At 37.1% G+C, this 16,216-nt stretch overlaps 3 protein-coding genes across 12 annotated transcripts in view; 2 read left to right on the top strand and 1 right to left on the bottom strand.

Moving 5' to 3' along the window:
* The window catches only part of LOC116288975 (beta-1 adrenergic receptor), a 31,539-nt gene extending 18,150 nt beyond the window's left edge, over positions 1-13,389 (top strand). For 9 of the 10 annotated variants that reach the window (XM_089028143.1, XM_031695846.2, XM_031695845.2 and 6 more), the window contains 2 exons: positions 937-1,106; positions 2,278-3,439. In XM_089028143.1, coding sequence (XP_088884269.1) covers positions 937-1,106; positions 2,278-2,521 — 414 coding nt within the window. In that variant the 3' untranslated portion in view covers positions 2,522-3,439. Of the gene's footprint in view, positions 1-936; positions 1,107-2,277; positions 3,440-12,742; positions 12,874-13,310 lie in introns of those variants that run through there. The other variant, XR_016119428.1, reaches the window with a different exon arrangement.
* LOC148912171 (uncharacterized) lies at positions 8,758-9,970 on the bottom strand. The gene is made up of 3 exons (XM_089027979.1): positions 9,718-9,970; positions 9,253-9,340; positions 8,758-9,007 (listed from the first exon to the last, which is right to left on the bottom strand). The coding sequence occupies exons 1-3, from the start codon at positions 9,893-9,895 to the stop codon at positions 8,758-8,760; spliced, it is 516 nt and encodes a 171-aa protein (XP_088884105.1). The 5' UTR covers positions 9,896-9,970.
* Positions 13,390-14,834: 1,445 nt separating the features above from the next.
* Positions 14,835-16,074, top strand: LOC148912170 (uncharacterized). The gene is made up of 2 exons (XM_089027978.1): positions 14,835-15,079; positions 15,396-16,074. Exons 1-2 carry the CDS (start codon positions 14,835-14,837, stop codon positions 16,072-16,074), a joined length of 924 nt encoding a protein of 307 aa, XP_088884104.1.
* The last annotated feature ends 142 nt before the right edge of the window (positions 16,075-16,216 follow it).

The following is a 16,216-nucleotide window of genomic DNA, read 5'->3' as shown; positions in this document are numbered from 1 at the left end:
CCGTGTTTCGGGTATTTGATTGGATGGAGAGCAAATTATTGTGCAATATGATTGTGCTGGCGCACGCCTTGCGGTGTAAAGACCGTGTTCGTGCCGTGAGCCTTTTACAGTCGTATGAAAGCTGCACTATTGCGCATGACTGTTTCCAGCACAAATGCCTGCGCGTGCGCTGCAAATGGTTGTGTGTATTTGTGGTAAAGATTTCAACACCTATTGAAATTTGGCTGTAAAAAAAAAAAAGAAAAAAAAAAAAAAAAAAAAAAAAAAAAAAAAAAAAAAAAAGAAAGCAACTTGAAAGGAACTGGTTTTAACAAAAACAAGTGCTTTATAACAACACGCGCGCGTGTGTTCTATGTTTCCATCATTGGATGCATTGGGAAAAAGATTTATTCGTTATATCATAGTCTTCGTTATCGTTATCATTGTCCAGGAATGTTCTTACGTATTACAGTTTATCGCCCTTGGTTGACTTCACGATCCTGAAAAGAACGGAAAACGCGCGTTCGTGCTGTGTGTATTTATAAAGCACGCGGGGGTTGGTAGAACACGAGAGAAGTGTTAATAAGAGAAGCACGACACGTAGAGGAGCTCTCCTCGACACTTCTCGAGTGTTCTGTCAATCTCCAAGAGCTTTATAACTCCACACAGCACAGCAAGTGTTTTTCCTTTTTTGAAATACAAATTACAATAACCGTTATTTTAGATAGTAATGACGCTACTAAAAGTGCGCGCGCGTGCTGTGTGCTCTCATAAAGCATGCAATCCCAACCAATCAAAATTTGATATATATATATATAGTTATTTCATAATGACAACATAAAACGTGCGCGTGCGTGCTGTGTGCTCGCGTAAAGCTCGCGCTCCCAAACAATCACAACGCTAGATTCATAACAATTATTTTATAAATTATAATAACTAGTTTTTGATCAATCATAGGTGTCTCGTACACAAGCTAAAAAGATGACCATGACAATCAAGGGGAAATCCAAAAGGTTCTGTTTACCAAAAGAGTTAAAAGCAGCCAAGACTCTTGCAGTCGTCATGGGAGCCTTTCTTTTCTGCTGGTTTCCCTTCTTCCTTATCAACGTCATCTTTGCTGTCTGTAGGTACGTGCAATAATTCAGTCATTTTTAATCTTTTTTTAAGATGTTAAAACAATAGACCTCTTCGGCCTGGAGTAATGTTTTCCCATTTCAGACCACGTGTCATTCCCTTGAGAATAAGATTCTTTGTTTGAACTGTATTCATATTAATGTGTCTTCTCATGCGCAACCGAGCGTAAACCTTAAACAAAGAAATGATACTCTAGGGAATGACATGTGGTCTGAAATGGGGAAACATTACGTCAGAGCCGAAGAGGTCTATTCCATTTCTTAGGCAAGAAGCGACGCATTTGAAAACCATTGAAGCAATACTCCGTTTCGATTTGTTGTTGTTGTTGCTATGGTTACCCTCGATTTTATGCAGAATATTCACGTGTTCCAGTGAAGGTCTGTGGAATATCAAAGTGTTTGTTTTGTTGAAATTGTGCATTCTTTACTTTACCGTTGGTATTTGTGAATATTTAAACACTGATACGAGGCTAACCCTGAGTAAATGAGTCTGTGATCAAGGAACACAGCGGTTATTTGGGATTCAAAGAAGGTCTTCTTACTGATTTTGCACGTACAAATCCTCGATTTCAAAGGCTGGAAACTAGTGCGTACGGCGTGACAGCCACCACGTGATACGAACCCCAACGCTGATGGTAATGGCATGATGTTCTCAACCAATGATATGCAACTTTGCTCGTCACAGTCATAGCATGTTTTCAAACTATGAGCGTCTGTATACCAAAGCTTAAAGTTATCCTTAGATTTTGCGTTTAATAATTCAGAAACAGTAAATGCATGCGCGCGTTTATGTGCATACACAAAGCACCTGGGGATTTGTACGACATAAGATATGTTATAAAATAACTGCTCTAAATCTCGAGTACTTATTGGTTGGGAGCGCGTGCTTTATGAGAGCACATAGCACGCGCGCGCACTTTCAGTTTCGTCATTAATGTAATTTGTGTTTTATAAAAGATATCAAAAACTTGCTTCCTGTGCTACGCGTTGTGCTTCTAACACTTCTCTCGTGTTCTGCCAACCCACTGCGTACTTTATAACTACGCACAGCACTCGCGCGCGTTTTCTATTTCTTCAATAGAAAATGCGCACGCGTGCTGTGCGCTCCCAACTAATCAGAACGCGATGTTTATTTCAAAACTGCTCTTCGTAATGTTTATTTCAGAACATGCCCAATCGTGGACAATAAAGCAATAATGCTGACCAAGTGGCTGCACTACCTCAATTCAGTCCTCAACCCTATCATCTACAGTTGCATGACCAGAGACTTTCGTAATGCATTCAAAAAGCTTGGATTATGTGCTGTTCAAAAGGTCATGGGACGATACTCGCAATTAGAAAGAGGACTTTCCCTATCATTTACACGTGGACGAACGTCGTCGCGTGGGTTACCTGACGTGCACTCATGAAAAATCTATCTATTTGACTATATATCCTATCAGCACCATCAAGACCTATGGGAAGCCATTTCAGTGCTACGGCACGTCGTACCGTGTACGTGCTGTAAGTCAGTACCGCATGTTTCCCTCTCTTGATAACCATTCGTATGGCAAGCCATTTCAATGCTACGGCATGTCGTACCGTGTACGTACTGTAAGCCAGTACCGTATGTTTTCAACTCATACGATAACCTTCTTATGGGAAGCCATTTCAATGTTATGACATATCGTATCGTGTACGTGCTGTAAGTCAGTACCGTATATTTCCCACTCATGATAACCTTCTTATGGGAAGCCATTTCAATGTTACGACATATCGTATCGTGTACGTGCTGTAAGTCAGTACCGTATATTTCCCACTCATGATAACCATTCTTATGGGAAGCCATTTCAATGTTACGGCATGTCGTACCGTGTACGTACTGTAAACCAGTACCGTATGTTTTCAACTCATACGATAACCTTCTTATGGGAAGCCATTTCAATGTTACGGCATATCGTATCGTGTACATGCTGTAAGTCAGTACCGTACGTTTCCCATTCGTACAATAACCATTCATATGGGAAGCCATTTCAGTGTTACGGCATGTCGTACCGTATACGTGCTGTAAGTCAGTTACCGTACGTTTCGCATTCATATAAACACTGCTTAATTTGTATGATAATATTTGTTGTTGATGTGAATCATCGCATGCCTCTGATATAACGGTTACATCTATAGTAAAATGAAATAAAGACGATACAACGTTATTGTTGACACTGGCTGTTCATATTTTGGCGGAACTCCAAGGGCGTCGATCCTTGTGATTAAAAAAGAAAAAAGAAAGATTACTGCAGAAAACATTAAATGAATACAATAAAGCTTTTTTATGCTGTTTCACTCGAGAAGTGACTTTTTTCAACCGAAAAAGCTTCAGGTTTGGATTAAGTAGGGTCACCTAAGTGACGTTTTTATTTGCCGTTCAAAGGTCATTCACAAACTGAACTGGGTCTAGTTTGCATTGCATTGTAGGTACGATTAAGGGGACGAGACAGACACCATCTACAGAAATTTTTCTGATATTTTTCTTCATTACAAGATTTTCTGCTCAAAAATCTAATAGTTGAAAGTAGAGAATAAATCCTGGGAATAAGTTGTGTAAGATTTTAACGATCTATTGTGTGATGGACCCGGAAATACGCCACAGCTTAAAAGCCCTATTGCGATGCAAATGACACGAGTGAAAAACGTCTGCGCATGCTCTGAATCCGTATGCAAATTAATCAAAACATATGTAAATTTGACTTTCAAACATGCCTGGTAAATTGGACTTCACAAAATGTCAAAACTTAGTGTCCATGCTTGAAACTTAAGGCTAATCCATATTGTGTTTGTTAATACAGTATCTTGGTCTGACAAAAGTATACTCTCGAACTTTTTTGTATACTTGGAGGAAACAAACATTTATTTTCTCACTCAAACTCTTCAAAATTCTTAGAAAACGTGCTGAAGTGCACGCATGCGCAAACGTTTTCCCCTGGTGTCGATGCAAAGTGCTCCTCAAAAAGTCCTCTCAAAAAGAAAAGAAAATTCAATGTTAATGGAATATTAATTCCCTTATTGAACTATTTCTTGAGTTTTTAATCATATACGGAGAAAAGAATTTCAATTTTTTTTCCCCTGACACTAATCTTGACGGAGTTCCTGTGTTTTAAGTGGCCGTGTGAATCCTAGGTACTTTATAATGGTCTGTGAAGTCGGTCTGTTGAAATCTTGGGCTTTGGATGATTTTCGGAGCATTCAATACGTCTGTTCAGCGGCATTACTTCACCTAAGTAAATGGAGGTATTCCTCTAGGTAAGGTATTCTATTTTATGAGTTTTTGGGCGCTGTTATGACGTTTAATTTTTCCAACTGAATATAGTCGACAAGTGGTTACGATAAATCGTATGCTTTTCGAATATTAGCTTTATTTGGATGCTCTTTCATCAATTAAAACACAAAGATGTGGTCCCTGAATTGAATGAGTTCAGTAATCTATATATAAATACCAGCTAAATGTTTGAATTGAACGATCTTGCTGTTTGTTCGTAATTCCAGTCTCAATTTGGTGAAACTTATAAAAATATATGCGTATAGCAATTTGTTTTTATATGTAATTTTTAATTCGTTCTTCAAATATTTTTAGACAGAAATTCTCCCCCCCCCCCCCCCCAGTATTATTGTGGTCACTATAAAAATTCAACGCAAAATAGAGCATGTGCATGTTACGTCATAACCACCATCTTGGTTGACCATAACATTCCTCATTAGCTTCATTGTTAGCTGTTTCATTCTTATTTATATCTTGAGGGATTTTGAGTCACATGGTTGCACACACACTGTATAGAGACATACATACAAGCATGGTTACTGCGCTTCTCGCAATTACACGCGCGAAATCGTGAAAAAAAAAAACGAGTTTACATAATAGAGTTTTGGTGGACGCCAATCAAAGTTTTTACCAGCATTGTCGGAAAACACAAAGCTTTTAAGAGCACGTGCCTATGGAATGTCATGGAAACGCATTGATTGACGTCCACCAAAACGATGGCAAATCGTACGATTTCACGAGTATGATTGAGAAGCGCTGTAAAAGTCAACATCCAAAATCACTCAGATTTTGTTCCACCCATGCTCGCTGCACTTAACTGTTGCACTATGCGACAACTAGTATAAGTCATCGATTAGAGGTTTGAATAGTAACGTGCGTTTCGCGCTCAAAAATTATGCTTTTTAGTAAAAGTTTATACGCGCGAAATCTTACAATTTCCTATCGCGAAAAAGTAGGATGTTAATGGACGTCAATCAAGGCGCTTCCATCGCACTCCCTAGGCACGTGTCCTTGAAAGCTTTGCGTTTTCAAGAATTTTAACGGAAGCACTTGAAAAAAAGGGTTTTTCTTATGATTTATTGAGCTATGATATCAAGCCGGTTTCAAGGTTTTCGAAATAGCTTTTAGCTCGTTAAAATACTTGAAATCTGTGGCGGAAAACAAAATCCAACATTAATGGGGAAATTTCATTTTTAAGTGCTTTTACTTACATACAGTGATAGTAGAATTTGGGAAAAAAATGATTTTTGTTAGCAATAAATGTCAAAGTTTGAATTGTAACGCGTGCCGCACGTCCTGAAAATAGCGCATTTTATAACATGTTTAGCCTTGTCAAAATACTACAAATCTTTGACGGAAAAGGAAATCCAATGTTAGGGAGAATAAACATTTCTATCTTGAAATATTTCAAATGTTACTAGTTACGTACAGTGAGTAGAATTTGATAAAAAGTGATTTTTATAGCATATATATCAAGGTTTAGGCCTTGTAACGCGCGTTACAGCCTTAGGCTTGTTTTTATGTTAGAACTCTTTGAGGAAAAACAAAATACATTTTGTAAAATTTCAGAAAAAATGATTTTCATAAACATATATATGAAGGTTTGAACTCCAACGCGCTTATCACGGCCAGAAAATATGCATTTTTCCAAGGGTTTAGTCTTGTTGAGATGCTAGAAATCTTTGACTGAAAACAGAATCCAATGTTACGGAAACATACATTCATATGGTGTGGTTTTTCAAGTGGTTTTACTTATGTACAGTAGTCGAGTAAAATTTGAGGAAAAGGTATTTTGTCACGAAGAGAAAGTGGCGGAGTGATACTTTCCCAATCGGACACAAAGATTCTGAATGCTTTTTACGGGTCTTCTGTTCTTTCTTTATTTCTTCAGTAGTAACTCAGGACTGCAACTGTAGAACTGGAGCTAACTTTACTTCTACTTCTGCCTTTGCTGCTTCTTCTCTGAACTAAGACTCAACTCTACTAAATACTGTGCTTAACAGTCTTAACTTAACAGTCGCTAGACTACATAGTTTTGTAACAATTACTGGAATAAGAATTAGCGGTTAATCGAAATTAACAGAAATTTATCTAGTACAAGGTGGGGCTATCAGTCGATTTTTTACAATAACGGACAAATCTATCACGCGCTGATTGGTTATTTTTCATTATCAATAAGAGGACAGACAGATAAAGCTGACGTCAACGAGCGCGCGCTCAGTTTCCGTTGGTTGTTTTGATCACTAAAAATGAGAAGTTTTTATCGTTTTTGTTATTTTAAAAAACAAATAGACATCAGTTTTTTATGTGTCTGTCTTCTTATTGACAATAAATTTCGCCATCACATTGTCAAAGTAGTATGCGGATCGTATGGCGATTTATTGTCGTATTTAATATTCAGTTGATATTGGGGGCAAGCACCTCCCACTTGCTGCTTAAAAATAACTAATAGTTGATCTTCAAATGTAGTCGCAAATCCTTTCCCTGCTTCTTTCTATCTACCGAAAAAACGTCTTGTTGTTTTCTGATTCCTATCTTATCTAATCCAGATGTCTTTTTACAGACTCTCTGGCGTTCACTGAGCCACAAATGGTTTTTTTCCTATAAATAGATTTACATCAATAATTCTTCTTTTACAATTTTTATAAGCTTTACATATCAATAGGTGAAACACGTTGGATCTAGCCATAATTTTAAACTGAGACCTATAACACGCTAGTCTCCCTCGCATCCGTTTTTAGTGCCGGTCGTCACAGGGAGCGTTGCGTGACGACCGACACTAAAAACGGATGCGAGGGAGACTAATAACACGCCCGCATAAATTATTTTAAATTTTCATTTTTTAATAGATACATTACCTTCTCATGTTTTTGCGACTACATCTCTAAGCCATTTTAAATCAAGTTTAATGTCGCTTTTATTATCCACTCAACAGTAATCTGTTTTATTAACTAGTTGAATATATACATATATAGATATTTTATTCATATATAATTTCATACAGTCATTTTTATAACATATATTTTTAGAATTTTGTATCTATGTACGTATACATGTTCCTGTTTATATTTATACAAGGAGAACATTTGTTATATGAGAATCCCGGGGAGGGTGGGGGGGGGGGGGGGTACTTCCATATATGGACTATACGGGGATGATCCGCTGAACAGGGTATGTTTTTTCGAGCTTCTTGTCATAAACAGGGTATGCAATTTCACTCAAGTTCCAAGTTCTTCCTGAGTTTCCTGTCCTATTCAGGGTTTCTACTTTCGTATTGACCGAAACTGGTTATTATGGTCGTAAAAAAAAAAAAAAAAAAAAAAAACGATACGCGAGATGACATGGTAATTGAAACAGGAACTCAGTGCAATAAATTATATCTTTTGTCATAACTGGGTCTACAAATTTGAGGTTTTTTTTGTCATAAACAAGGTACCCCTTTCAGAATCCCAGTGGAACACCCCTACCCAAATTCTGGCGGAGTACGTATGTTCATTATTTTTGGGAAAATCATTAAAGTAATGAATAAATAAAGGTTTTAAGAGGCCGTCCGCGTAAGAACGGATAAGGCAAAATTTGACCCATCACCGATTTTCCTGATTTTCTTAGTAAAAGTCCACTATTATATGCAATGAACAATTATCACATTTATTTGGATCAATTCGGATTTTTAGGTACTTTACGAGACGGTTTTCGATGACACCTCAAAACTTGCAAATTCACCGTCGGGAAAGCTGCGATTAAGCTGTACATATCGGGCGCCGCTAAAATTTTTTTACTAACTTAAATCAACTGAAAATTTTTACACATTAATTTTATAACTTTTGGTTATAATTAAAAGTTTTAACGATTAAATTTAATAAAACTTTCACTGAGATATGATTATTTAAATATATATACTAAAATTCCTAAACGCGTTAGGCGCTAAAATACCTGCAGTTGAAGGCGATTTTCTCGAAAGTGGGACCTAACCTAGAGTTTAGTCTATTATAGCTCAAATGCACTAACACCACTCTACAAACTTATGAAATAAAATTTGTGGGTACTCTTGTTTACGCTCCGTACAAGAAGTCGGCAATTCATTAAATTTCGCCAGGTTAAGCAAAACCGATAATTGCCGGTGCGATGAAAAAAGACCAAGTTTGGAACCAAAACTAACTGAGTATATCAAACAAGTCATTAAATACCAGTTTTACCTTTAAGTAAGCATGTTGAGTCTTTTTAAACATTTTAAAAACGTTTTTTAAAACGATATTTATTATTTATTGTTACGATATGCAAATTAGGTTCAAAATTTGCATCAAACAACATGAAAGCGTGAAGTTTTATTTTTTCCCTGTGAGCCATTTCTAATTAATTAATCTGTAAATCCAAAGGTTCTCTGGAACAAGATATATTTCTTGCGATGTCATCCATCGCTGTATTATAAACATTTAGGACATCTTTGCTTTTGGTGTTCCCGTATGCCATAGTATGGCCAATTCCTGGAGTCCAACATGGACTGAGCATGGGTGAATCAGGCGCCGATATTTCACGGCAAGGAGTTGTTTTCATATCTGCGGTATGTGCGCTTATCACCGAATTCGCGTAACATTTTGCGGCTCTAAAAGTAAATGAAAAGTAACATTAAAGTGTTAGCAAAAAGAATCAAATGTAAATTTTATGGGAATGAAAACGCAACATTGTAACCCATCTTTGCAAGACTAGTAAGACTACTGAAACACCCCGTTTAACTCGCGGATTGCAAATCCGTGTATTATTTGTTCCTTTCCTACTTAGTCAGGCAAAAAGGGAAAAGGAAGCAACCGGTTGTAAAATAATGGATATATTTCAACTTGTTAAACTAACCTTTGATGATCATCGAGATGGGCTGTCTTTATGTTTTTCTTAGCTTGAATACGCTCAGCATGTTTCTTACGGCAACAAGTACACACAGCTATGTATATATAAAACAAATTCTGAATCAAAAGATCATTTATAGCAAAGATCCGCCTATATTCAACTTAAGTATGTTATACTGGCATTATGTTGATCACTGGTTGTCCGCGATTAAATAACTGCAATTTATTTAATCTTTTGAATGCGTTAAAAAAGGGGGAGGGGGGGACGAAATTCAAGTTTGGGACCCGAAACGCCAAACCAAAACCAACACAAACCAAAAAATAGCCCGCATTGCGTTTTACGTTCAGTTTAGTTTTTAGTTTTACGTTTTAGTTTGGGGGGTCTCATCCTACGCCCTTGATATACATTTGCTTAACCCTTAAACTAAAAAAAGGCAGAGATGAGTGCATGTACATTAAAGATAATACTTACGTGATCCGACAGCTGTAGATATACCAAATAAAAGGTGTATTTCTTCGGCCATTTGCCAATTTATAACGTGTCTTCCCGCCACGCTCGTAGTTTTACCAGAATGATTCGGGTATTGACAAGACTTCGGTGGTCGCCAGAATCTTCCTAAAAGATGCCTGTGCTTTGGACATATGGTCATGGATGCGACATGAGTTGATGATAAGCCTCTGATTCCAGCTCTCGCTAAAATCAATTCGCTTTCTGTAATATCTAAGCATTGGGACAAGTGACTGTTCACTAAATGAGCAGAAATACTAGCATTGCACTCTGATAGCAGCACATGTGCGTCAGTGCCCCTACTGGATCCACATTCCGTCTGTAAGATTTCGTAAAAAGAACAACGGGTCGGCAAAGAAGACATTTCTCAACATAATACATCATTAGTTAAAAGTAGCTCGAACAAATATGACAAGGCTTCACAAGGCTTAGCTTTCTACAAGTTTTAGTACAAATGAACAATACTAGCAAATCATCGAAGAAAAGAGAGAAAAGTCGCAAAGACATATCCTGGTAAAAAAAATATTTCTGTTTTGATTGGAAACATAGGGTATATAATATAGGTTCACAAGTGGAAAAAACTTCACGCTTTCATGTTGTTTGATGCAAATTTGTGAACCTAATTTGCATATCCGTAACAATAAATAATAAATATCGTTTTAAAAAACGTTTTTAAAACGTTCAAAAAGACTCAACATGCTTACTTAAAGGTAAAACTGGTATTTAATGACTTGTTTGATATACTCAGTTAGTTTTGGTTCCAAACTTGGTCTTTTTTCATCGCACCGGCAATTATCGGTTTTGCTTAACCTGGCGAAATTTAATGAATTGCCGACTTCTTGTACGGAGCGTAAACAAGAGTACCCACAAATTTTATTTCATAAGTTTGTAGAGTGGTGTTAGTGCATTTGAGCTATAATAGACTAAACTCTAGGTTAGGTCCCACTTTCGAGAAAATCGCCTTCAACTGCAGGTATTTTAGCGCCTAACGCGTTTAGGAATTTTAGTATATATATTTAAATAATCATATCTCAGTGAAAGTTTTATTAAATTTAATCGTTAAAACTTTTAATTATAACCAAAAGTTATAAAATTAATGTGTAAAAATTTTCAGTTGATTTAAGTTAGTAAAAAAATTTTAGCGGCGCCCGATATGTACAGCTTAATCGCAGCTTTCCCGACGGTGAATTTGCAAGTTTTGAGGTGTCATCGAAAACCGTCTCGTAAAGTACCTAAAAATCCGAATTGATCCAAATAAATGTGATAATTGTTCATTGCATATAATAGTGGACTTTTACTAAGAAAATCAGGAAAATCGGTGATGGGTCAAATTTTGCCTTATCCGTTCTTACGCGGACAGCCTCTTAATGGTAACGCGCGTTTCACGCCCAGAAAATATACATTTAAAAACTGGTTTCGGCTTGTTATTATGAGAAAGAAATATCTTTGAAGGAAAATGAAATCCAATGTTAGGGGAAATATTCATTCCGTTCCCGAACTATTTTAAAAAGTATTTTCAGTTAGATGTGTTTAGAAAATCATGCATTTCAGAGCCCGGTTGTACGATGGGTAAATAGCGCTATAAGACGGATAAATTTTATGCAGTGGATATGTGCATCCATGCTTCCATCCATGCTTCCATCCATACTTCCATCCATACTTCCATTCATGCTTCCATCCATTCTTCCATCCATGCTTCCATCCATACTTCTATCCATGCTTCCATCCATGCTTCCATCCATACTTCCATCCATACTTCCATCCATGCTTCCATCCATGCTTCCATCCATGCTTCCATCCATGCTTCCATCCATGCTTCCATCCATACTTCCATCCATGCTTCCATCCATTTTTCCATCCATACTTCCATCCATACTTCCATCCATTCTTCCATCCATTCTTCCATCCATTCTTTCATCCATTCTTGCATTCATACTTCCATCCATTCTTGCATTCATACTTCCATCCATGCTTCCATCCATTGTTCCATCCATGCTTCCATCCATTCTTCCACCCATGCTTCCATCCATGCTTCCATCCATGCTTCCATCCATGCTTCCATCCATGCTTCCATCCATGCTTCCATCCATGCTTCCATCCATGCTTCCATCCATGCTTCCATCCATACTTCCATCCATACTTCCATCTATGCTTCCATCCATTCTTCCATCCATGCTTCCATCCATTCTTCAATCCATGCTTCCATCCATACTTCCATCCATGCTTCCATCCATGCTTCCATCCATACTTCCATCCATTCTTCCATCCATGCTTCCATCCATACTTCCATCCATGCTTTCATCCATGCTTCCATCCATTCTTCCATCCATTCTTCCATCCATGCTTCCATCCATGCTTCTATCCATACCTCCATCCATGCTTCCATCCATGCTTTCATCCATACTTCCATCCATGCATCCATCCATGCTTCCATCCATACTTCCATCCATGCATCCATCCATGCTTCCATCCATGCTTCCATCCATGCTTCCATCCATGCTTCCATCCATGCATCCATCCATGCTTCCATCCATTTTTCAAGGGCGGATCCAGCCAAAATTTTAGGGGGGGGCTAATTGAGCTTTTTCCGTCAACACAACGGACAACAATTAAAATAAGCATCTAATTCTTCAGTTTTGTTTTGTTTTGGTTTTTTCCCCCTGCTGGATCCCTGGATCCGCCCTTGATGCATCTATCTATCTATGCTTCTATCCATGCTTATATCCTTGGTTTAAAGACTCTAGTCTAAACATCTTCATGAAGTGGAAACTGAAATCAAAAGATTGTGGTTTCTAAACAATATATGCATAAATGAATAACATAGTAACTTGATATTTGATACTCTAGTCGTTATCTCTCCTATGAATGATAACACGTGCAGTCCATTGAATATTAACACAGATCACAAAATCATTTTGCAAGCGTATGCTTTTTTTGTTCTCAAATACGTTACTATAAACCTGCCTTGTATCTTGTTCTGTTATTTCAGGATTGGACTTCCTTAGTCAAATAAAGATGCAAGTTCTTTAGTCAAACAAAGATGCGAGCGAGTCACTGAATAGAGGAGCTATGAAGAATATGAAGTCATCTATTTATCCCGACGACAGAACAATAAATCTGGCAAGTCATGCACATATTTAAAGAGAATATAAATTACTTTTCTGCTAAGTGTCAGTGGGACTGCGTAAGGGGTGTCCTTCATAAGTTCGCATTCTTAATGTATTTCGGTCTACCATTTAATTCCCCTTCTTGGTATCTAGAAGTTAACCATTCTATTCTCATTCTATAAGGTTATCTTTTTCTACCATTTATTTCTCATTTTTCCTGTTTAACTTTCTATCCCTTTATTTCTAATTCTCTGTATCTATCAGTCAACTATTCAATTGTCATTCATTTATTTTCTATTGCATTTCACTCTTATTCTTTTCCATTCCATTCTATTCTGTTCTCATTTCCCTTTTTATTTGTTGTCAGTTCTTTAAGCAGGCACCCTGATTATGAGATATGTATTACTGAGTAAATTAATATTTTGTTACTCTGTTGATTTTTCTCTGCAGGTGGTCTTCAAGATGACAGACTAAAAGATAAAGAAACGAACGAACGAACGAACGAACGAACGAACGAACGAACGAACGAACGAACGAACGAACGAACGAACGAACGAACGAACGAACGAACGAACGAACGAACGAACGAACGAACGAACGAACAGGCGGAAAACAGGACAATAGCTATTGGGAGAAACGGGTAAAGAGGATGAAGAAGCACAATATCGTGAAAAATAGAGAAAAGGAATGGAAAAAATTAGAAAATTAGATACAAAAGACAAAAATTATAGGTAAAGCGGAGTGAAACGAAAATGAAGAAAAGAGTTTGAACAACGTATATGAACAACGAATGTAAAATCTTTCCAAAACTGATTTAGTTTTATTAAAATACATTTAAAAAATACAAAATATCAGTCGTCACTATATGCCTTAACACCCCCCCCCCCCCAACATTATCTTGAATATACGAGTCTTACAGGATAAAACAAAAGAAATACCACACATTTCTACGAAAAAGGCTGTGTTTTTCTTTTGTGTTTTCCTGTTTTGTTCGTTTTTAGGATAATTGTGAGAGGAACTGGACAATGACCCATCAACTCACTGACCGTCACCAAGAAACAAAGAAATAATACTCAAGGGAATGATGAATGAAGGCATTGATTTATAAAGTGCTAGATTCTTTGAGCCTTGCTTCTTTTCGTGTCAGGAGAAAGAATGCTGATTCTATGAAAGAAAAAAATGATCGAGGAAAGGACGTGACTAAAACACGGAACGCTCGAAAGCCTCTATTGATACCTTTTATTTCCAAAACAAAGATAAAACTTCCACGGGTTTCGACCATATTCACCCAAATATGACGTCATGTATTATTTTGGGCGCGATGTAGTCGAGTCACGTGTTATTCCCTCGGGTAGATAAATCTACGCTTGAAAACTCTTATTCAAAGTGAAACAAAGGATAAAAAAATTATGCGCATAATTTACTAGTATCAAACGGTTGCTGCAAGAACTAAAGCTCCCTTAAGCTAAAGGTTTAACTGTTGAAACTTTTAGCTAAAACTTTGTTTAAAAAGTGTTGGCGGGACAACAATCACGGGGGTGTTAAGCCCCGTTTACACTAGCGATTTTTGCAGCCATTTTTTTGCGATTTTGTCCATAACAAATAATGGTAAAGAATTTACTTGTAAAGTTTTTTTCAGGATACCAAGATTTTCCTAGACGAATGTCTCTTTTGAAGGATGAGACAAATGATTTCATATTTCCGAAAATTGCCACAAAATCGCAGCAAAAATCGCTAGTGTAAACGGGGCTTTTCACAGTGCCTTCGTCCTGCAACTTTCGACACAAGTTTCGGTTGACGGCACGCGTATAATATAACCATGTAAAACTTGTGCAAAAAATTTAGCTAAAAGTTTGAACATGTAAAAAGGACTTAACTTCAAAACAGGCGCGCGAAGTGGCGAAGCCGCATGAGTTAATTGTTGCTGAGTTAGTTGTTGCTGATCAACTTTGTGCTTATTTGTCATCTAACAACATGCATGAACCTCTTCAGTCTGCTTATAAACAACTTCATAGCTGTGAAACTGCCCTGACTCGTGTCCATAATGACATCCTTAAAGAAATTGATAATCGTTCTGGTGTTGCTATGGTTCTTCTGGATCTATCTGCAGCTTTTGACACTGTTGATCACACTATTCTTCTTGATCGTATGTATTCAAAGTTTGGAATTTGTGGAACAGCTCTTAAATGGTTTAAGTCATATCTCTGTAATCGTTTGCAGTATGTTTCTGTTCATGGTTTGTTCTCTAAAATTGTTGATATAAATTGTGGTGTACCCCAAGGTTCGGTCCTTGGTCCGCTTCTCTACTTGTTGTACACGTCACCACTAGCTGATATTCTCCGTCGTCACAAAATGTCCTTCCATGTCTTCGCTGATGACACCCAATTATTTATGCCTTTCAGTTGCAATGATATTTCTACCGACTTAACTATAAAAAGAATTGAAGCCTGTCTCTGTGAAATAAATGACTGGATGACTGAAAATAAACTTAAACTTAACAAAGAAAAAACTAAACTCCTTATCTTGTCCTCGAAGTATAATCCTCATCTGTCTACTCCTACACTTTGGCGATCAGGTTATCAAACCATCCTGTAATGAAAGAAATATTGGCGTAATCTTTGATTCTGTGATGTCAATGGTTCCTCATGTTAATAATATCTGTAAGACGTCGTTCTATCATTTGCGTAACATTGCTCGTATTCGTAAATTTATCTCCGTCCATACTACTGAAAGACTTGTCCATGCTTTTGTGACATCCAGGCTTGATAATTGTAATTCTCTTCTATATGGTTTACCTAATGCTCAAATTGATAAATTACAATATGTTTTGAACTCTGCTGCTCGTCTTGTAACTCTCTCCAAGAAGTATAATCACATCACTCCTGTCCTTTGTTCTCTGCATTGGCTTCCTGTGAAACATCGCATCAATTTCAAGATTCTACTCCTCACTTTCAAAGCACTTCATGGTCTGGCTCCTGTCTACTTGTCTGATCTCATAACTGTGTATAAACCTAAAAGAACTCTCCGCTCATCCAAGGAACTGCTTCTTGTTACTTGTCCGTACAATCTTAAATCTTATGGTTATCGTTGTTTTTCTGTGTCTGCTCCTGTTCTATGGAATTCACTACCGTCTCCTCTTAGAAACACTTCATGTCTAAAAACTTTTAAGAAAAACCTTAAGACTCATTTGTTTAAACTAGCTTTTGAATTATAATTTATATATATTTTACAGCGCTTAGAGCCGACTTGTATAGGCGCTATATAAATCATATTATATTAATAAAGTTGATAAATAACTTAAAGTGTAATAAAAAAAATGTTGGCGCTTCATGCGTCTTGAAATCTTTGTTTGTTCC

This window comes from Actinia tenebrosa, unplaced genomic scaffold, assembly GCF_029948245.1.
Source record: "Actinia tenebrosa isolate PJP-AT-01 unplaced genomic scaffold, QUT_ActTen_1.0 PGA_scaffold12__29_contigs__length_12842862, whole genome shotgun sequence".
Taxonomy (NCBI): domain Eukaryota; kingdom Metazoa; phylum Cnidaria; class Anthozoa; order Actiniaria; family Actiniidae; genus Actinia; species Actinia tenebrosa.
The sequence above is the reverse complement of the archived record's forward strand: the minus strand, read 5'-3'. Positions and strand labels throughout refer to the sequence as shown.